Source organism: Lissotriton vulgaris, unplaced genomic scaffold (assembly GCF_964263255.1).
Source record: "Lissotriton vulgaris unplaced genomic scaffold, aLisVul1.2 SCAFFOLD_1083, whole genome shotgun sequence".
NCBI classification, from domain to species: Eukaryota; Metazoa; Chordata; class Amphibia; order Caudata; family Salamandridae; genus Lissotriton; species Lissotriton vulgaris.
This window is the reverse complement of record NW_028253160.1, coordinates 104,786-127,727: the sequence shown is the minus strand read 5'-3', so window position 1 is coordinate 127,727 and position 22,942 is coordinate 104,786. Positions and strand designations below refer to the sequence as shown.

At 45.6% G+C, this 22,942-nt stretch overlaps 1 protein-coding gene across 1 annotated transcript in view; it reads left to right on the top strand.

The window, feature by feature from the left end:
* C2CD2L (C2CD2 like) overlaps positions 1-22,942 on the top strand; it is a 151,914-nt gene that overhangs the window by 59,715 nt on the left and 69,257 nt on the right. The window contains exons 5-10 of the mRNA XM_086951291.1: positions 6,099-6,209; positions 6,876-6,990; positions 11,436-11,559; positions 11,721-11,785; positions 21,093-21,220; positions 21,642-21,813. Of these exons, the coding sequence (XP_086807417.1) occupies positions 6,099-6,209; positions 6,876-6,990; positions 11,436-11,559; positions 11,721-11,785; positions 21,093-21,220; positions 21,642-21,813 (715 nt within the window). The remainder of the gene's footprint in view (positions 1-6,098; positions 6,210-6,875; positions 6,991-11,435; positions 11,560-11,720; positions 11,786-21,092; positions 21,221-21,641; positions 21,814-22,942) is intronic.

The window sequence follows — 22,942 nt, the reverse complement described above, 5'->3', positions numbered from 1 at the left end:
ATGTCAGATCGACCTGTTCCTATAACATATCTGATATCTAGTATTTGGAGGATGTTTAATCTGGAGTAAAAGGTCTCTCGGGCAGAGGCTATACTACACTGAATGCTAGTGCGTGCATAGGTGTCTGCGTGTCTACGTGCGGGGCCATGGGCCTACTATGGTAACGGGAACTGTAAATTACTTGCACGGAGACAGGAAGACTTGCTCTTTGCTCTGGGGATATGTTTACCTAAATCACTAGACAGGAATGTGTTTTCGAGGAGGCTGAGCTGGCTACGCTGATAACTTGAAGGCAAAATATGGCTTTGGCAGGCAGGCCAGGCCGAGCCAGGCACCGCTTCGCTTGGCAGGAAGTAAGGCAGAGGTCAGGGATGCATCTCCATGCTGCAGCTTTCAGAGGCAGAGGCAGAAGTGGCTCGAAGGCAGGAATCAGGGCCTAGCTCGGCAGAGCCAGGAAAAAACGTGAAAGTGTACCATGTAAAGACGGTGGCACAGCATACTTAGGAACTGAATTATCGATCCATTCATGGTGGATCTGATAGAGGACATGTTAACGTTGGACGCAAATGTATTTGCGTCTTCAGATTCGGTTGTGGAGGGAAATTACATGTACTTAAAAACTTGTACATGGAGCCGTTGGGGTACACGTTAGGGGACACATTTGACCATAAAAATTTCAATTACCTCAGACATCTGGTTGGTTGGGTATGTGAGAGTCTTACACGATTTTTATGGCCATGTAACTTAGAATAATGGAGCAATCTGATTGGCCACAAGGGCCTTGTTTCCCATTGGCCATCTTGCTCGCAAAAGGCTCCCACGAGTGCCGCACGAACACTTGCTGGCTGGCCGCCAAACAAACCAATGTTGCGTCTGCCCATTACAGGACTCCCAGACTCAGTCCCTGTGTCCTGAAAAAGTATAGTGGCCAGGGTAGGGATAACCTAACCTCCTAGTTCTTGTAGAGGGAGTTCATGAGGAACCCAATGGGTCAAGTTTGAAGAAGAAAAATAGGGGAGGAATGAACCTGTCCATTGGGTGGCTCACAACACTTATGTGATATTACTTGACTGTCCATGATTAGGTGTGAACTATACTCTTGTTTTATAAAACAATAAAAACTGTTAAAAAAAAAAAGTTTGAATAAGAAAAAAATAATCAAATGCTGTTATCCAGCTGGAGTCTCTCGGGAGCCAGTGCTGCCCCTGTGCTTAGGAGAGTCGCACAGGAGCACAGACAGGTGCAGTGGCTCCCAAGAGACTCTGGCAGGAGCCCCCCAGTGTCGAGAAAATAATTTTTTTATGGACCATGCATGGTGAAGGTTTGACTGTCTGTGAGGAATTGGGCACAGACAACAGCTGTGCACAGCAGGGGGTCTTCGCAGGGCGTGACCTCATTCACGGCCCAATGTCAAACCCAAAGGCCATTCACAGAAATTGGGGGCGGGAGGTTGGCATAGTTACGTTTGATGGTAAAATCTTACCTTATGTTAAAACATAGAAATTCACTGGAAAAAAACAAAAATTAAAGTGACGTTATAGTTCAGTATGGTAACAATATCTTACTTAACATTAAAAAAAACCTTTAGAAACTCACATAAAAAACCCAAAGGTTAAAGTGACATTATAATTAGATGAAAGTGACAATTAAAATGTAACATTTTAGACTAAAAAACAGGGAAATTCACCAGCTAAGGTTAACTGAAAAACTATACCTGATGTAATATGTGAGATCATAAGCGGTGCATGGACCTCCCCATACACTGCTTATGACCTCACATATTACAGCACTCGCAAAGTATTCTATGACATAATTGATAACATCACTGATGGCATCTAAAATGACACAATGATGACAACACTGTGCATGGTGGGGACACTAGTTATAGGTTCCTCAGTTAACTAGAACTTGTGAATTTCAGTCTTTTTTTTGTTTTGTTTAAAATGCTACATTTTAACTGACATTTTCACCTAACTATAACGTCACTCTAACTTTTGTTTTTTTCAGTGAATATTCCTTACTAGTTTGAAACCATGAGGAGCCGGGTAGGGTATACTTTCATAGAAGTTGGATATAGTTTTGTATAAAAAAAACCTGAAATTTACTAGAAAAACTAAGGGCTAAAGTAAAATTATGTTTAGTTTTGGCATAAAACCTTTTCATATGTTAAAACACCACAGTTAAAGTGTAGTTATGGTTACAAATTGAAACGGAAAAAACACTGAAATTCACAAGTTAGAATTAGGACGATTATCCACACAACTAATATGCAAACTAAAACTCAGACTCCAAATACAGTGCTTATTACTTTAATTAACAACACGTAAACTCACAACATAATTAGCAATGTCTACTGAAACTAATAAATAATAGTACATAGTGTTAATGGTAATATGAGATGTAGTGTCAAATGTATGACCGAATTCCGCATGCGTTTTTTACACAGGCCTTAGGAGCTCCGTCATTTGAACCAATGCGTCTTTAGCATGCATTTGTACTTCACGCAAGTCATTTTACCGACTTGCCTTAGGAGGGCGCTGGATATTGGAATAGTTTAATTTACTATTCCAAATCCAGTCTGCACAACAGTAGGGAAGGTGTTGGACTTTAATTCCAACACCACTCCACCATTGTACCCCTCCCAAAAGCAAGCTGTTGTAACGACTTGCTTGCAGAACAAATGTGTGCTAAAGACACTTTTGTTGTGTTGCTGGCGCTGTGAAGGCACAGCGTGATTCCGGCTTCGTCCTAAAGGACGTTTCCCGTAATGTCATCTCAAATAATATTGAGGATGTCAGGGATGACATCATCCAATCACTGTGAAGGCGTCCTATAGGGTTGTGGACTTGAAGTAATTCAACAAGTTACACCTGTGCCCAATTTTCAATCACCAATCACGTGATAATGGACATTATCTTTGACCACTTGCTCGACGCATAACATGTTTTTCAAGCCACTTACATTTGGTGGATGTTACCCGCTTTTTACTGATATTCATTCACCTAACTAACAAAATACTGTTATAGACTTTAATAGGATCGCCACCTTTTTAACCCTTTCGATGCTGATGACGAGCTCAGCTCGTCATGATGCACAGTTGAGCTGTGCTGATGACGAGCTGAGCTCGTCATGAATATAGCAAAAGAGGATTTTCCAGCACAGGGGGGGAAAACGCCTAGCAGCCAAGGTGTTAAACATCGACCCCCCCTCCAAAAAAGTGTTCATACTGTAGTCCCTTATTGGATCACCCTCTTAAAGACTTCACATGACACACAATTTTATTTCAAGAGGTTGAGAGGTATGCGTTTGACACTGGTAAGACACCTCCTGCCAGGCCCTATGGACTACCCTCCGTAATCTGGTAAAATACACTACCCACATTCATGAGCACAATGACGCATCCTTAAAGTCATGCTTAGAACCCCAGTGTCACTTAAACCACCTCTAAGTGGGTATCCACTGCATTCTTCAGAATTCTGCAGTGCCTCAGATTCTTCAGCGAGGTTCTGGAAATAAACATCCACAAGCTATAAATATTCTTGTTTGATACAATTTGTCTATAGCACTGCATTATAATTATTTATAAGGTCACGTGCCCAGACATTCACTGCTGGATAATCTATTGTCAACAGAAGTTTTGGCTTTTTGTCACAGATATTGTGCACCAGGCTTCTTCTTTATGCCACAATCTACTTTACAACATGACTCTGTAACTCACACCAGGTGCTCTTGACCTTTACCTTGGTCTTCATGGAGTGCTCCTTACACTCCAAACCTTGCTGGTTTGTAAATGGTGCACTGTATAACTTTCATCATGTACAACTTAACGCTATTTCCATTATGTGCACCCATGGAGTGGTGTGGCTCACTGGTTAGAGGCGGCAGACCCGTAAGCAGAGAACACCCCGGGACCAGGGTTCAATTCCTGATGCGGCAGGGTCGTGGACCAGGGTCAAACAGACTCGATAATTCTCGCCTCGGTGCCTACTCTAACCAGGGAACACACTCGGCAACTCTGGGCATTAAGCTTGCCTCATCTCGACAGCGGCCCCCCACAGACGCCAGGGGATGCCTTTTTTCACCTTGGAGATACCCAGAAAGGGACCATCTCACAGGGAAAACCAGGACTGGTTCCCCAGCGGTCTTCAGCGCCAGGATACTCCTTGGAGTCACAGTGCGCTTTACAAGTACACCCACATTTACATTTACATTTACATTTACATGTGTGTACACATAGTAACTCAATGCTGGATATGTCTATAAGCCCTCTACAAATAGATCATTTAAAAAAAGAAAGTTAAGGTCTTACAGAGTACTGTGAATGGCAGTATCATGAATGATGTCATTTGAGATGTCATCAGTGATGTCATTTAGCATGCCATGAGTGATGTAATATGTAAGGTCCTAAGCAGTGTATGACTGGGTTCCAAGCTATAGTTAGTTCAATAAACCTTAACTGTTGAACTTTAGTGTTTTCACGTTTTTAAATGTTTGTTCTAATTTCATTTCAACACCATAGTATAACATCACTTTAACCCTTATTATTCTCTCTGAATTTCGGTCTGTTTTTTTTGTTAGCTAAGCTCTTAATGACATACCCAACTATAACGTCAATGTAACGTTTGGCTTTTTCAGTGAGGTTCTCTGTTTTTTTTAAAATCCTGTATCCTTTTCAAAGTTGAGCCTATATCCAACCCCCTCAAGAAATCTGAGGCTAACTTCCGCTGCAAGTGACCTTTCCTTTGGTGGTACACAGCAGGGTGTTGGGCACTGGGGACTGCGGCAAACCTAATTGTGGCAACTACTCACTCCCCTCCCCTACACACACCCTTCAGCTTTCCATAGATGGGGTGTCTCCAGGCAAGCGCTGTATTCAGCCCCACCTCTACCCACAGACCTGCACGAAATTCCTACGAGTATAAGTAAGTGATTTATTAAATTGGAAATATGTGCGACCTTCTCAATTAATAAGTCTGCTACCTTCCATCTATTGGGAACCAAGTACCCCTTTGTAGCACTTTACTCTCTCAGGGTAGCGAGGTAGAGCAAAGTGCTGTCTACTTGGGGGAGGTGGTGTGAGGTAGTACTCCAGTCTGCTGATACATAATGAATAATTGTCCAGCCAGCGCGTTTGCTTATAAAAAAAAAAGTAAGCATGCTGTATTATGCTCACACTGCTTAATGCTAGGCATTAACTTACAAATGTTTACAAGTAGGCAGTTGACATTACCTATATTGACACACAATTAACATTCCACTCACTTGAGAGCCCTGAATCCTTAGACCATGATACTTCCCACATATACTAGACTTAACTTATATTCTCTTTATATTGAGATAAGTGCATCTTCTAGCATTGATCTTAGATTGATCAGTGCTATAATCAGTGTTTCTTGATCAACTGATCAACTCACCTCCTGTAGTGACCAGATTATCTTGGGAGATTCCAACCTCCAAAGAAAAGAAGGCAAACACTACCAAAAATCACTCCTAAACTCCTTATCAGACAGTACTCTCCTCCAACAGTGTATTTTCCCTACTGTCAATAAGGGATCTTTAGTGTATCTTATTCTAATAATTACATACCACATAGAAACTTCCCAGAGTGGATTGGTTAAACGCCTTCTTCATTACTTTGTTTCCTTACCTTAATGCTCCTACCCCATGCTAAACCATAAGAGATGGAATGCTAAAATGTAGACCCAGAAGGCCCAGAAAAAGTTAGGATGGAGAGAGAAATAGCACATACACTTTGCACATTTGTGTATGCATTAGCATATTAAACCCAGGCAACTGCTTTTTCAGTAAGGCAGATGGATAGGAATTGAGAAGGAAACTAGGCTCACTTTCTGCAAACTAGCATGCATTTCAGCAGGCTACCAATTGGGCAGCAGACTTGCAATTTCTAGCCCTTCTTCCTCTATAAAGAAATAGAGCCTGAATTACAGGAAAGCCCAGATGCCTTCGGTTTGACTGTAAACCCCAAAAATGCAAAACATTAAAATATCACAAATCGGCGACCGCTTGTGCACTCGACCTTCAGATACAATGCAATGCTTTCCTTCCCACTGATTGTACATTTTGTCTTCTTGATGCAGAGCACCGATGGCAAGGCTGATCTCTCCACCATCCAGGACTTGATTAGAGACATTCTCATTGGAACGCAGCCAGCAATGATGGTAAACCTCAAAGCCTGTGGCAGTGGTATGGTAAGTGAGTGTCTCCAGACATTTCTTTTACTCTCTCACCCATTTTAGGACAAGCTATTCCAAAAGAAGAAATAGAGGTCCGACCGCCATGTAAAGGCAGAGGGAGGAGGGACATCGTAATCCCTATGGCGGTGCCTCCGCAGACACCGCCCCCATTGTAGAATTACGGTTTGACCAATGCTCTGAAAGGCTCCTTGAGCCTGTCAGAGGCGTTGGTTGGTCCCTCCGCTGGCTGCGGTCCGGCTGACCGCATCATAATACGGCGGTTGGACTGCTATGCTGGATGTCAGTGAGACCGCCACCCTGTCGGTGGTGGTCTCATCGACATCATATTCGGCCCTAAGTATTGCAGTCTTGTAGTTTTGATAGAAATTGCTGTTACTATTATCAAAATGTTATTTTGTTCTGTGGCTATCTCACTACTTACGTGGAGGGGAGAGTTCGCTTTGAGCAGTTACTTAAAAATCCAGCAGATATGTGTGATTGTTAGGCTGTAGTCGCATACACTGTTGATGTATGCAGGTGCGATTTTGCAGCAGTTGGGTATAGGTAATTTGGCCGCTGACGCCCAGAAATATTGTTTTTTGTGACCCTTTGACAGACAGATTATGACTTTGATACCTCTGATCTAGCCGGGATAACTTTTCGTATTTCTTTTCTTTATAGGCTTCCAGTGCTCATATTCACCGCGGTTCTCCATCCACAAGCCTGCCTTCTGTAGGAACTAGACTGCTTCTTCGACAGCTGCATGTCCAGAACATGAGCCTTACAGAGAAAGGAGGTGAGTGCCGGACTTGAGGGCTTGGTCTCACTCACAATATTGCAAACATCAGAGCTGCCTTGAGTTACTAAAACAAATTCTATTTTACTTCAAGTAGATAACTATTTTATAAGGTTACACAATTACAACATTCTGCCAAATGTGGTGTTGAAAAAGGCGGTTGTGGGAAATATTGCTCTGTTGGCCAGTGGGGAGGGAAGCTTTGTCAGTACTTCTAATGAGGGGTGGTTATCTACCTAAACACAGTCTTCATAGAGTGCCTTAGACAGCTTCTGAATGTGAATCTGTGGTCAAGAGAGTTTTGAGATGCCACCTTTCTCTTATCATTGGAGATATGGTGACTACAGCTGTTCAAAAATATAAGTAAGAATATGCCCATAGCAAACTGGAGAGCAGGAAGGCTGTTGTACTCTCTGAGATCTTTACCCAGGAGAGGAGCCTATCTTATTTACAGAGGTAGAGAAGGTACTATACATCTTATAGAGACTTCTAGCTGCAGATTCCTTGCTCTTGAATTTCCCAGGCATCAGGCTGGATCAGTAAACTTTTGCTGAGCAATACAACTGGCGCGCGCTGTTGGGTGGCTCCATTCAGCTCCGCGTAATGTCATAGTTAGCGTCGGTTATTACGTCACAGTACCTATACACGCGCCACCCAGTCGCGCAGACGTCAGTTCTTTTCTCTCCGTGCCTGTTAAGCGCTGATCCAGGAAGAGCTACCGCTATGTTGCTTTTTGACATGCTTTTTCTGTACTTTTTGTTGACGTCCAACATTTTTTCAATTTTGTGCGATGGTGTCTTGAGCGTGACCGCGATCTGAAGTCGTGCTCGGACCGTTGGGCCATGGCTCCTTAGACCTTATGGGAGTGGGTTTTGAAGCTCCTTGCGGCCCGACAGCCGGCAGACTCCCCGGAGGTCCCGGTCCTGATCGAGGAAGAGGAGGTTGCGGAACTACTCTCGGAGCTCAAAGTCCTTTTCTTCCCACTCGAGGTCGTAGGTACACTCTGAGAAGTGGCACAAGACTAGGAAGAAGTCCAGGTGGACTTCATCTTCACCTCCACTGTCGTCCATGGACAAAGCAGGTAAGGAGCACTGACGCTCTAGGCACGGTTCTACGGAGCCAGAGCTAAGGTCTACTTTTCCAGGAGGCTGAGAGACCCCCCCGCTCAGATCAAAGAGTTCTACGAGGTCATGTGTCGTGTATTTGAGCGGGCTAACCCCTATGGTGAGGCTTCAGGCCCCGTGGGGTCGATGCCGTCTGTCAGCTCTAGCCAGTGGGGCCCCAGAGATCCGATCTGGGTTGATGCTGGTCGTGCCACTGCGACCTCCCCCGGCGTCCGACAGTCCATGCCTGTGGCGCTGCCGGTGCCCATCGGCGGTGCCACCCCATCCTTATACCCGACGACACGGAGTTGAAACGATGTCGTTCAAAGCCGATTCTGAGGTCGATTGAACACACGGGTTCTATGTTGTCGCCTGAACACTTTGTGGAAGTGTTAAGCTCAGGAGAGGAATGGGAGGGATCTAAGGACCCTCCGGAACACCAGGATGACTCTACAGAGCAGTTGGACTGGTATGGGGAACTTGGGGAAGCCAGTGGATTGGATACTTCTCCAGATACTGGCATGCTCTCTCTGCCAACTGTGTCGACGGAGGAGGGGGCATCTTATGCCATGGTGGTTAAGAGGGCAGCTGAGTCTCTTGGACTGGAGTTGCCCTCAGTGGAGGTCAGGACTAATCTCCTGACTGAAGTCCTTCAGCCTGGGGCTTCCACCTCAGAACTCATTTTGCCCTTTAATGAAGCACTTACTGCTGTCCTTCTAGGCACGTGATCCACACCTAGCACAGGGGCTTCCTGTGAATAGGACAATCGAACACCCCCAGCTCCCGCAAACCAAAGTTCCCTGAGCCAACACCTCACCCAGAAAGTTTGGTGGTGCAGGCCTCTACATCACAGGGCGCTTTCCCTTCCGCTTCTCCCGATAGGGAATCCAAGAGGCTGAAGTCATTTGGAAAGGAGTTGGTTTGTTCCTCTACCCTGGCATTGCGGTCAGTGAATACAGCATGCTTATTGGGCCGTTTCTCCCACTCCCTTTGCTTTGGGAGACGGTTGCACAAGTGCTGCCACAAGTCCTGGAGGAGGCCCGGGCTGTGCTCTCACAGGCAGTTAAGAATGGGAGAGATCCTGCAAAATTCACCATAAGGTGTGGTCTTGATACGACAAATTCGCTGAGCAGATCAATTTCCACGACAGTGACATTGAGACTCCACGCCTGGCTTAGGACAACTAGCTTCTTGGGTGATGTCCAAGCAAATCTGATGGACATGCCCTTTGATGGAACTCGCCTTTAGTGAGGTTTAAGGACTACGGCCAGATCCTTGGGCCTCTCTTCAACTCCTAGCAGCCAGTCTACCTTTCGCCCCTTTCATGGCAACGGAAGGGGTTTCCAATTCCCTCTACATCTCTTTACTCAAAACCAGTACATTCTATGCCACTTGCCACTGCACTCAATGCCAATCTACTCTACCCACTGCACTGTACGCCACTATACTCTATGCCACTGCACTCTATGCTACTTTACACCATTGCACTCTGTCACTTTACTTTGCACAACTCTATGCCACTGCACTCTACACCAATGCTCTTTAAGCCACTTTACACCACTGCACTCTATGACAATACTCTGCAGCATTGCACTTTCTGCCACCGAACTCTGTCACTCTAAACTGTTCCACTTTACTCTATTGTACTCTACTGTACTCTATGCCAATCACTCCAAGCCACTCGAATCTACTGTGCATCACTGCACTCTACACTCTATGCCACTCTACTCTGCAGCACTCCACAATGCTCCACTCTACAACGCAGCAGTCTATGTCAATGCGCTCTATGCCACTACCCTGTACCACTCAACTCTACCCTGCACCACTCTACTCTACCCTGCACCACTCCTGCCTGTACCACTCTACTATACCCTGTACCACTCTACTCTACCATGCACCACTCTACAACACTTCACAATACTCTAAAATAATCTGCTCTACTCTACTGCAGTCTATGCCACTGCAGTCTATGCCACTGCACTCTACGCCACTCTAGATCTCTGTACTCTACCCTGCACCACTCTGCACCACTCTTCTCCACTCAGCCCCACTGTACTCTACATCACAGCAGTCTACTCTGCTCCACTGTACTTTACTCCAGGAAACTCTTTTTCACTCCACTTTACGACCCGACACTCCACGATACTCCATTAAATTCTGCTCTACTGACACTACATCTCTCTATGCCACTCTACAGCACTGGATTCCACTATATGCTATTCTAAGACAGTACTACGCACTGCGCAACTCCATCTATACTACTCCCTGCCACTTTAATCCACTCTATTGTGTGACACATTATTCCACTCTATGCCACTCCACTCTACTCTACACCACTCTACTCTACACCACTCTACTCCACAACACTACTCCACTCTAAGCAACACCATCTACGCAACACCCTCTACACCATTCCACTCTGCTGTACACCACTCCATGACACTCTATGCCACTCCACTCTACGATACTCTACTAGACTCTGACCCGATGCTCCGCTCTACACCCTTCCACTCTGCGACACTGCACAAAACTGTATGCTACTCCATGACACTCCATGACACGCCACTCAACTATTTTGTACACCACTCCATAACACTCCACTCTACTCCACCTTTCGACACTCCACTCAATGCCACTCTCATTTACCCTACTAACTTTTAGCCATGCTGAACAGCACCCACTCTTGTGTACGAGATTGCTAAAACATATTGGCAAGCCAATAGTTCATGCATAGGCAAGACCCATTGGCTTTGCCAATGCTTGTCATCAGCTAAGTGGAAAGTTGATGATAAGAAGAAAATCTCCCTCTTTAGATATAGCCCTGGATTGTCCGAGATTTTGTGAAAACCAAAATATATTGGTAGGTGTTACCAGTGGCAAGTAAGTTAGGGGTCGGGGCACTGTCCTCTGTCTGACACTTGCGAAAGGCTATCTGCTGAGAAGACTCCGGGCACACCCTCGGGAAGAATTTATGAGTTTAATATGACAATTGCCTTTTTTGTAACTGCATCTACAGGGTATTTCCAATCGGCATTCCTATTGTTATGCCTTTAGCGGCACACTCACTGTAGCAGACAGAATTGCCTTGAGGCATTAAATTACATTTCAACCATGTTATATAATATTTAAAGAGTTGTTACTTTTACCCAAAATATTTCAGGATTGGAGTTAGAATAGTGATTAAGCCCCCTCTACTGTTTTGGGTGAAATTGCTCTCTCCTCAAAATATTCTCATGCTGCAATTAGCATAGTAAATTCGCTCACCCAACAACCCCTAAACCTCTCCTGTGTACAAATGAAGGCAATAAACGTGGATCTTTCTCCCATTTTGCTTGGTTTCAGGAAGTGGTGAGCTGTGCTGCGTGGCCGAGCTGGACAGTCCAATGCAGCAGAAACGAACCAGGCCAGTGAGGGTGTGCTCTCAAGGCAGCAGGAACGAGGCGGAATGGAGTGAGGAGATATTGTTGTAAGTAGACAGCTTGTTTCTGGGGCTCAATAGATGGCTGATAATCTCTACCCGAGATTAAATCAAAATGTGGAGCTGTGGAGGACGAAGTGGTTGCATGAAAAAAATTGGAGGTCAGACTGTGATCAAGTTATGTCTGTAATGTACCTTTCCTCTTGCAGTGAGTTGAGTGTACGGAGCAAGGAGCTTCGCCTGAAAATCTTGGAAAATTCTGTCAGTGGGCACTGTGAGTACAAGATGTCTGAACACCTACCAGTGTTGTGGTGATATGAAAAGCGGATGTGCACGGATTGGAGATCGAAGAAGATTAGGATGGAGGGTACTGACAGCAGCTGTGTGTGTGTGGGTGGCAGGAAGGACAGCTAGATGTGTGGTGTTGTGGCGAATGGATAGGGAAAGCAGAATGGTGTGGGCCTGATCAGTAGGGCCACAAGTTGTGTGCATTGGATGGAACATCCCAAATTCCAAAATGGCTGACTATCCTGTCCCCTCCTGGGATTTCCTGACCTTTTCCAAATCTCAGGGTACATTATTGACCAAAACCTTAAAATGACAGAACACACGACTGAACTGAAAAAAACAGCATCCTTCCAACTTCACCTGCCAATGAATCCTAAATCGCCCATCCCACCTACAGACATCAGGAAAGCTGTGCAGGCTTTGATACTTGCATACCACCAATGAGACAATGCCCTTCTAGTTGTCCTTGCCAAAGCCACAAATGCACCTCTCAAAGGTTGTAGGACATCGGGGCCCAAAAACGAAAAAGTCAGGCCACATCATCCCTATCCTAAAATAACTCCACTGGCCGCCATAAGAGGCAATATTTAACCTTAAAGTGATTTGTATAACTCACAAGGCTCTCCGCTGCAGGTCACCATCCTAACTGAAGGGCAAACTTCACACCGTGGGAGGTGAAAGAGTGGCGAGGGTGCAAATCTCATACTCTATTGGAAATTCGCAGAAAAACAGACATTTATAGGAGGCTTTTTCTTACTTAGCAGCCAGATGGTGGTATCAGAGGCCAGAGACCATTAGTCTGAACCTCAACTTTCTGTTCTCCAGAAAAGACTTGCAACTGACTTATTCAGGCTACATCTTCTAAACTAAATGTTGCCGATTCCCTCTCCTTTCATGCCACTATTTTGTGTACTTGCATTACAGTTGCATTTGCATCTGATCTACATTTTGTTATAGCAGTTTCATATATTCATCTGCTTGAATCATCACCTGTCATCAGACTGGGAATCCCCAGTGATCTTAAATAGCAGCAACAGTGTTAAAATGGCTATAGACCTGAACAACACTGTTTGTATAGAATCACATCCACCTCATTTGAAGCAACTGGAACCTTATGAGGTGGAAGTCCCAGCTCTCCTACTCCCCCTAGTGGCCACTATTGCTCAGATTTCTACAGCATGTTGTGTGTGAGGGAGTGCCCAAGCAGAGCTCTGCCCTTACCTTTCACTGATCGTAAAATCCTTACTTTCTCAGTCTACCCTGGGACTAAACCAACCCAGGTTCCGAAGAAACGAAATATTTTTTTCAGGAATCTTCTTGATGAAAAAAGAAGTCAGGGCAACGGAGACCAATTCTTGACCTCAAACAACAGAACACAATTCTGAAGAAACAGTCCTTTCAGATGATTCCGACTCCCGAGGTCTCCTCCTGATGGTCCTGGGAGAAGATTATTTTATATACCTGGAACTTCTGCATACAGGCTTTTATATACCTATCCACCGAAAACACATAAAATATCTCCACCTTTTAGCAGTAAGGCAACATTATCAATTCAAGGCACTCCCTTTTGGCCTCAAATCAGCACCTCAGCTTATTAACAAATTCCTAGCGCCAGGTGCTGCCTTCCTCAGGCGGTAGAGTCACCAAATATACACATACTTGGATGACTTGCTTGTCCAGGCTCCATCAAAGGAAGAAGGAAGGGCCACCACATCCATCTTTATCAATATCCTTCAGAGCTTGAACTTCACACTAAACAAAAAAAAAATCATCTTTAGAGCCTGTTATGAAAATTCTGTTTCTGGAAGCAATATTCGACACACAGTTGGGAAAACTTTCTCATCATCTGAAAGAGTGATAAGGCTCCAAGCGATGGCAAAGAACCTACTTACAAAATCAGTCACGGTCAGATAATACAAATCCATATTAGGCCTCATTCCCTTTTGCGGACTTCCAATGAGACCTATCCAACAGGAACTGGACGATCAATAAAAACAGTTCAACAGCTCATGTGACTAGGCTTACAAGCGTTCCTTCCCAGACTAGCATGTCGACCTGTCTTAATCAGAACAGACAATTTGACATTGATGTTCTACATATCCAAGAAAGGGGGAACTCGACCTCTCTCGGAAGAGTCTCAGCTATTACAGATCTCGGCGCTTTCTCAAAAGGTTGACTTTATCATGGAACATACTAATAATTCGTAATTGTGAAGTGCAAATATATCACCCCTCAAGGGTTTCAAGGTGCTGCGGCACATCAGGGAGATTAAGTGGGCTATTCCCCAGTGTTGCATGATGCCGCCGGGGATCACACCGTGGTCCCCGTGCTCCAGAGTCAGCCACTCTGGGTGCTGCTCCACACCTCCCAAGATATCAACGACAATCCTGTGGATGGTCTCATTAGACAATTATCAGACTGCCACTACTGGAAATTAAACTAGGACCAACTCAGTTACATATTCTGACAACGGTGTCAGCCCAAGATAGATCTCTTCTCCTCACCGAGCAACAAATGCTAGTTTTTCAGAAGCAAAGTTTGGCACCCAAAGACCATGCGGTACAAAAGGGGGTGGTGATGGACGATTTGTCACCCCGAGTGGGATGGGTATGCTCAGACGTGAGTCCCATGCTCTCCACACCACTGGATTCAAGCAAGCCGGGCTGAAGACGGCTGGAATGCCAGAAACCGGTCCTCGGAAGCTTGTTTCCGGTCCAGGGAAGGCATGGCTTGGCAGTTCGGGCTGGACTGTTCCCATGAGGCACAGAGTCAGACTGATTTGCATATGGCCATGTCTGAACTGGGGTGGTATGGAGTGCAAAATAATTTGGATTTAGGCCCAGATCTCTGTACTGGGGTGAATGTATGACATTGTTCTGCATTCTGTCCATCAACTGTGGTTTTTCCAAAGACCATGGGCAGTGCTCTTTTGATCAGATGTTCTGTAGGAAGGTGGAATCTGACTATATGGTTACCCCCACTTTTTGCCTGGTGTTTTGCTGGTTTTTGACTTAGGTGGACTGGGACCCTACTATTCAGGGACCCAGTCTATCTGCTTTCTCTATAAAATGGACTCCATGTACTTTAGGTACATACCAGATTGGTTACTGAGTCACCCTTGTGCGACCCTGTATATGGTACCACAGGTACCCAGGGCATAGGTGCACCCTAGGCCTACCAGGGGCTGCAGCATGTATTGTGCCACCCCTGGTTAGCCTTCCAAACTGACACCACAGGTTTGAAATTGCAGCCTGGGTAAGGTGGTGTAATTACCCCTTACTTAGATATACCTATACCTATATCTATCTATCTATCTATCTATCTATCTATCTATCTATCTATCTATCTATCTATCTATCTATCTATCTATCTATCTATCTATCTATCTATCTATCTATCTATCTATCTATCTATCTATCTATCTATCTATCTATCTATCTATCTATCTATCTATCTATCTATCTATCTATCTATCTATCTATCTATCTATCTCCACCACAAAAGACAGCCTAATGAGGAGACGCCACTCAGCAAAAGGTTAACAGCCTTTAATGGAGGAAACTTCTTTGCGAAAGTGTCAAAACCCTTTTCAGTTCCTGTACAGCCCTATATAAGTCACTCCTATGGCAGGCCTTGACAATCCTGGAGGCAGAGTGCTTGGTTTTGTGTGAGAGGGTGCCCTAGCATGAGCTGGGCCCCTCTGCAGCTTTCGGAACTATCTCCTTATAGCTGTTCTATGATATAGCCATACCATATACTCTTAAGTGTATTATAATCCTTGCGGTTAATGCTAAGTTTGGTTTGGCTTTATCAAAACATGGTGTGTAAGGTGTCAAACGCTTTGGAATACTACCCCACCCCCCGCCAGTTCTGGCCGCGTGGGTAGCATTCCACCCTTCTAGAGGGAGAAGACATGTAGTTACTGGTAAGCCCGGTTAAAGTTAAACAGAGCCCCAGCGTCACAAAATGGAAGCTGCTGCCAAAGACACGAGTCTGCCCTCCTGCTGCTGGACGAAACTCCGGCAGGGGAGGCCTGGACAATAGGTTTCCTGTACAGTGAGGTGCCAGCACCTCCCCAGACAGGCTTTAGTGTATTGGGGCAGGGTGGGTTGCATTCAGTGAATGCTTTCCAGACACTGCCTGGAGCACACAAGGTGCTCCATGCATTTCCCAGTTCAAACCGGTTGGTGGGGCGCTCAGCCCCAGCTCTGGCGCGAAACTGGACAAAGGGGAAGGGGTGCAGCCACCCCCTCCCCAGGTCCACCATAGGAGGGACCTTAGAGTTAGTCCAACCCCTAAACTTACTATAAGTATAGAACTCCAGGCCCTAGGACTTTAGATTACCCTGGACGAAACTCTGATACGTACATCTTGGACCTTCGACATTCCATTTCGACTGGCAGACGGAAGAAATCTCCCTTGTGGTCAAGTAGTGACCATCCTGTCCAAACAGGCACCAACAGCAACTTTGCTGGTCTGCATTTTCGAGGCTCCCGCTGGATCCCGAAGAATGTGTGACACAGGACACGGACTTCCAGACATCTCTGATGCTGATCTGCACTCCTAGCAAAGCTGAGACCTGTAGCGGACACAAGAGACGTGGGACCAGAACTCCTGGACATTCTGCATTTTTGCAACTGCACCTATTTCCCGAGGTATCCCAAAGTTGTGCTTTGGGGTATTTGAAGCCCCTGCCCGAGCTCCTTTTGCACCGAAGTACAGAGGCCAGCACTCCACAAGGGACCCGTGAGTCCCTTTTCTTCACCGCAGCTCGAAGCCCCTTCGCTGTTCCTAGTCCGTTGGCTAGCGAGCCCCCACGAAGAGCCATCTTTGATTTCTTGAGCTTTCCTGGTTGCTCAAGACGTGCTCCCACTCCTCTCCAAAGGAGGAGTCCCTCAGACCTTACTGGTCTGCACCAAAGCCAATCTCAACATCTTGCGTGGGTTGCCGTTGCCAAGGCTTGTTGGGTCCAATCCAGATTCCGACACGGCAGTCAACTAGATCCTTCCTGGGACAGCTCGAATCCAACTCCTGGACGTCGTCGACATCTCCTGGTCCTCTTGGCTGAAGAGACAAGCTTCACCTCTTTCACCTGAAATCACCCGATATCGGTTGGCATCTTCTCTTCGTCATCCTGGTCACTGGCTAGTGACCCAGACTCTGTCCCCTCTGCTTTCAGGTTCTTCACATCTCCGATCCACCTTTGGATCCACCCGGATACTTTTCCTCTGGTCGCCTGCAGCATTTCTCCGCAGCTCTCCATAGGAATCGACAACGAAACCCGACACCAAAAGACACCTACGCACCCGGTTTCCCTGGGTGAGGTAACACGAGTACTCCGGTGCTCCCGTGGGTCTTGACTCTCGAAGTGTCCTAGTCTAAAAGGGATGTTAATGTTAATGTTATAGTGATTTGTATAGCGCGCGGCTGCCCCAGCCAAGGGGCGTCCCGGCGCTGCGAGCAGACTAATTGCAGAGAGTTAGAGGCGCAGAGAAATGGAAGAATTATTGGAAGAGATGAGTTTTGATGGCCTTTCTGAAGGCTAAAAGGTCCTGTATCCATCATAGTTCGCCTAGAAGTGCCCTTAATCTTTAAAAATGTAACTTGTTCGTTCTCCATAGAAAGTCAATGGTGATCCGCGGCTGTGTTTAGACACTGCACGCGTCCCCAGTGGGCCTCCTGCATCCTAACCGTTAGTGATTCTAGGTAACCCCAATGGCTCTACAGGCCCTAGGCCTGCTTTCTAAATCTCACGTGGTTCTTATACCACTATTTTAGTATATGGTTTGTGAGGCCCCTAGGGCATAACGTATACTTTGCAACTTATTGTATGCTAATTAAATTCCTTGTATTGTACTTTTACCTCCGACCTCATAAAGAGACCAGAGGGGTTGTGTTTAGATTAAATACATATATATTTGATATAAACCTTGTGTGGTGTGCTTTCATTTGATCATTCAAGAGATTATAATTGGTAAAACAACTTGCTTAACTCGCCTCGAAGTCTTAGCCTGAAGGCTGCTCTCCACAGCTACCACTAGGATAGCTTTCTATAAGGTTGAATTTACAACCTACCATCAATAAGGGTCGTTTGGACTGGTGCAAGGTGCCCACTAGAATTGTGGACATCATATACCAGGCCAACTTCTTAGCTTCCATATTTACTCCATTTCCCCTGATCACCAGGATTTTGAGGAACGCAAAAATGGATCACTGCACTCTGATCCTGATTGCTCCAGCATAGCCACACCAGTACTGGTACAGCTCCTATCAACTTGCCAAGCAATCCCTCTGAAATTGCGCTTCAAAATCTTCAGACACCCGGGAGAGATACTGCATCACACCAGTAGGTTGCTGAACCCGACTCCATGGTACCTCTCCACTTAAATTTCAGCCACTTGGATTTATTGTAAGACTGTAAAAAACATCCTAGCGCAAGCAAGAGCTCCGGCAAACACAAACACCTACAATGTCAAGTGGAAGCGTATCTGTGTCTGGTGCAAAAGTACACCCTCATCAAATACTCCCATATTTGCTAGATTTGGCTATTTAGCTGCAATATCAAGATTTCGAAGAATAGAAATGATAGAAATGATACAATCTACCCTTTTTTCCCGACAGAATTTATGGAAGGACTCTTCAGGGCATTTCCACCTGTATGTTGCCCTCCACTTACCTGGGAGCTTAACACTGTCCTCAGTCATTCAATGCGATCGCCCTTTGAACTAATTCATAAGGCTCACTTAAAATGTGTTTCATGGAAAACAGCCCTTGTTCTAGCACTGAAATAAACACGGGGAGATGAGGAAATGCAAGCATTATCTATCAAAGAACTTATTTTCCAGTTCACAAGAGACTGTTGTTTTGAGCACAAATCCTAAATGTGTGCCAGAGGTTCCTACTGACTTACACTTGAATGAACCAGTCATTCTACGTTCTTTCTTCCCAAATCACACTTCGTCAGCAGAAAGATCATTACTTTCCCTAGATGTACGTAGATGTCTCATGTTCCACATTGACAAGAGAAAGGACATTCGATCTACAGATCAGGGACTTGTGGCTTTTGGACAGCCAGCAAGTGCCCATCCCCTATCCAAACCGCGATAGCACGTTGGCTGTCACCCTGCAATACATTCTGCTGCAGTAAGGCTAAGTGTCAGCTCCAGCGAAGAGTGAGAGAGCATTCCCCAGGAACATGGTGACAATTGCTGCACTGTACACTGGTGTGCCTTTGCGAGACATCTGCAGTGTACCACCTGGAGGAGCAGGCATGCAATCATGAAGCACTACTGCCTTGACGTGGGCGCAAAAGCCGATGTAGCAGTGGGACAGGAGGTCCTCAGTAACCTGTTTCAGTAAAGGTGAGCCTGCTTCCAGCTTTCTTATAATTATTATGATTGTGAAGCACTGCTCTCTGTTCTGATTCAAACAAGTGATTATGTGAAAGATACAATGTTGGGGAAGAAATTAGTTACTTGCCTGTAACTCCAGTTCTCCAGCACTGGAATATTTCATATATTCACTTGTGACAAGTGGCATCTGGTGACGTGCTTAAGTGGTGTGGCACTGTGAGACCGTGAGAATGCCTGTAGGGTCAACAACAAAGCTCTCAATCATGGCTCGTTATAACAGACCATGACTGAGAGTTCTGGATTTGAGGCAGACGGCAGTGTGAGTTTCTCACAGTTAAAGAACGTGATGGATTAAACCCAGATCTGTTGACTGGGTGTGAGTGTTTGATTGATTCAGATGCTCCGTCCATCACCACCCCCTTTTGTACCGCTTTTGGCCGCCATAAGTGTGGCAGGGTATGCTCAGACGTGAGTCCCTTGCTCACTTTGCCACTGGATTCAAGCAAGCCGGGCTGAAGACGGCTGGAATGCCAGAAACCGGTCCTCGGAAGCTTGTTTCGGGTCCAGGGAAGACATGGCTTGGCAGTTCGGGCTGGACTGTTCCCATGAGGCACAGGGTCAGACTGATTTGCATATAGCCATGTCTGAACTGGGGTGGCAGAGTGGGCTAAAGAACGGTGATGGATTAAACCCAGATCTTTTGACTGGGTGTGAGTGTTTGATTCAGATGCTCCGTCCATCACCACCCCCTTTTGTACTGAGTTTCTCACAGTGCCTGTCAGTGGGTCATAAGGTTAAAAGTTAAATATGGACTTACCCACTGGCTCGCCTCCTCCAGTCCTCTGTGTTCTTCAGACTTTCAGGTGCACGGGGTTTCAGAGCCCACTCCTCTAACCATTCCAGACTCTGGTGTCATGCTGCTGATAATGTTAAGCAGCATGAGAGAAGCACCAGGATAGGTTGGAGTGGTCTGGCTTAACGCTCCCTCGGGCTATGGGAGGCCTGTGCCGGCTTTCCACCCTGCTGTCTAAAACAGCTCGGATTGGAGTGGCTTAAAGTGCGCACTTCACAAAGCATCTTTTTCACACAGTTACTTCTATTTAGGATTATTGGGATTTCCTACCCCGACGACGGGGGAATGATTCATGCATGTGAATATATGAAAGATTCCAGAGCTGGAGAACTGGGGTTACAGGTAAGAAACTGATTTCTTAAATGTGGATGTCTGTAAAGTACTCTGTTGCCCACATGGCTTGGTTTACGTTCGAAATACCAACAGTAAATAAACAAATCGGTAGATAAATGAGGAGAACAGCCAACAGAGGTCGATGGGATGTTGGGATGTTGTTAGGACATGGAAAAGTAAGAACAGGAGTGTGTGGTGCTTAAAGAAGGTGGTGTAGTGAGGTGACTAAGTGGATATACAGGAATTGGAAGTTGAACAGGTGGTTTGTTGTGTTTGAGGTTTCACACTAGGGCTAACCGGTTTATGGGATAAAGAGTGAGCAGGGAGTGGAGATGAAGTGTTTCCTGTGAGTCCAAAGTGTGCCAAGGTTCAAGATACAGCTTTGCCCGAGGCAGTTACTCTTTTCACCGGGGACGCTGAAATTGCTGGCGATAAAGAGAGCAAGCAGTTCGGGAGCAGACGGTGTATTGCTGTGAGTGTTTGGTGTGCAGGAGAGGTAACAGTCTCAAGATGGAAGTGGTTTTCCACTGTGTCCTGGGTGTAACAGGGACAGTGTGAAAACGGGGGTATATATATATATATATATATATATATATATATATATATATATAATATATATATACATATATATATATACATATATATATATATATACCGTAAATGTTGCTGGGCCAATTCTAATTGTGTTTTCCATTTGCCATACTCCTTTTGTGCATGCAGTACACTGATGCACGTTCTCTCCTCTCTCCCTGTAGCCGTGGTGCTGGCCCAGACCACCGTATTGTTGTCTTCGCCTTTCAGACAGCTATGCGGCAAGCAGGTGTTCCCACTGACGTCAAATCTAAGACTGTCTCCAGGGCCTGCACCCACAATTGCACTGGAGGTAACACACACTGGGGTTGTTTTTTCATGGGGAATGCCATGCTTAATTGTTTTGCTCCTCCCCAACCAAAGATGACCAAGAGCTCCTCTCTTACCCAAAAACATAGGCTGTCGTCAATCTGAATTTTGTTGCTCGTCACATTTGAATGTTTTTATCGAAGCTGCAAACCTTTGAGGCTGTATTTTCGATTTTGGACTTGTATCTGTCACTGTGTCCTTAATCCTGCTCCTTTTTCAAATGTAGGACATATGACTACTTTTGATCATTTGGCCATGAGTCTTATCCTAAACCTCTAACTACCTGTATGTTGTGAGAGACTTAAAAGGCTTGGAATATCTAATTGCTTGCAAAAAAATATTATTTACCCTGAACTCTACCTCCATTAATTTCTGTTTCCATTTATTCTGCGAAACACCTTTAGTTTATCTGCCAGGGAACACCACAGTCCTGGAGCTCACACTCTCCGGCACCTCTGCGTAGCAGTATCACCCCCACCAAAAAGGTTGAGATGGATCGCACTATCATGCCTGATGGTACCATTGTCACCACAGTCACCACAATCCAGTCCAGACCCAAGACTGACAGCAAGCTTGGTAAGAGCTCACTTACTGCCACTCTCGCTTTGTGTTTTATGGTGTTGGTTGGTTTTATTGACGTTTTCCAAAGGCCTCTGATTAATGTGACTTTGATGATTATCTAATACTCCTGACAAACTGGCATTGCTTGCATTTGGAGGAAAAGCTCCTGTATCTTATAGATGCAGAGCTATTATTGTTAGAACCCTCTTCTCGGTTTATGCATCTTTGGATGAGAGTAGTCTCCATCCATAGCACGTTTATACTTGGGATTTGTTCTGTTTTCCATACTCCATGCTTTCCATGATTGTGTGGTATTCATACACCTTTATTTGGGATTGGATTGGAAAAAGGTTTCCCATAAATTCTCTGCCTTTATTTCAGATTTTTGAGAAGATTAGCATGGGTTAATTTTCAGGTGAACAGCAGCAGCTCCTCCGCTAAGGCGGAGGAGCATCACCCCACAGGAAAAATAAAATTATAATAACACTATGTTATTATCATTTTATTTTACCTTCGTGGCTCTGTAGGGGCGGGTGGGGCTGGCCTGCCCACAGAGCAGAGGGAGGAGTGGTGGGCACTTTCTAATTGCACATGATGGTTTGGCCGACCGTCTTGGGCTGGCCAAACCGTCATGAACACTTAGCATGTTCTCCACCAGGCTGTATTGCACAGCCTGGGTGGAGAACATGCACAGCCTCCTAGCCTCGGTCAGAGCGTCGAACTACATACAGCGCTCGGGCCAGTCACAATGCTGCTGTCATGCTGGTGACAGCGGCGTAGTGATTGACTAAGGGAGTCTGGGAACCTGGGTGCTTCTTGTTTCCAGCGTCTCGGACAGAAGGACGGAGGAGAGGCAGCCACTGGAAAGGTAAGTTACATTTTCTTTTTTTTCACCCTTTTTTTCTTTTTTTTTAGGGGCGGGTGGGGCTGGCCTGCCCACAGAGCAGAGGGAGGAGTGGTGGGCACTTTCTAATTGCACATGATGGTTTGGCCGACCGTCTTGGGCTGGCCAAACCGTCATGAACACTTAGCATGTTCTCCACCAGGCTGTATTGCACAGCCTGGGTGGAGAACATGCACAGCCTCCTAGCCTCGGTCAGAGCGTCGAACTACATACAGCGCTCGGGCCAGTCACAATGCTGCT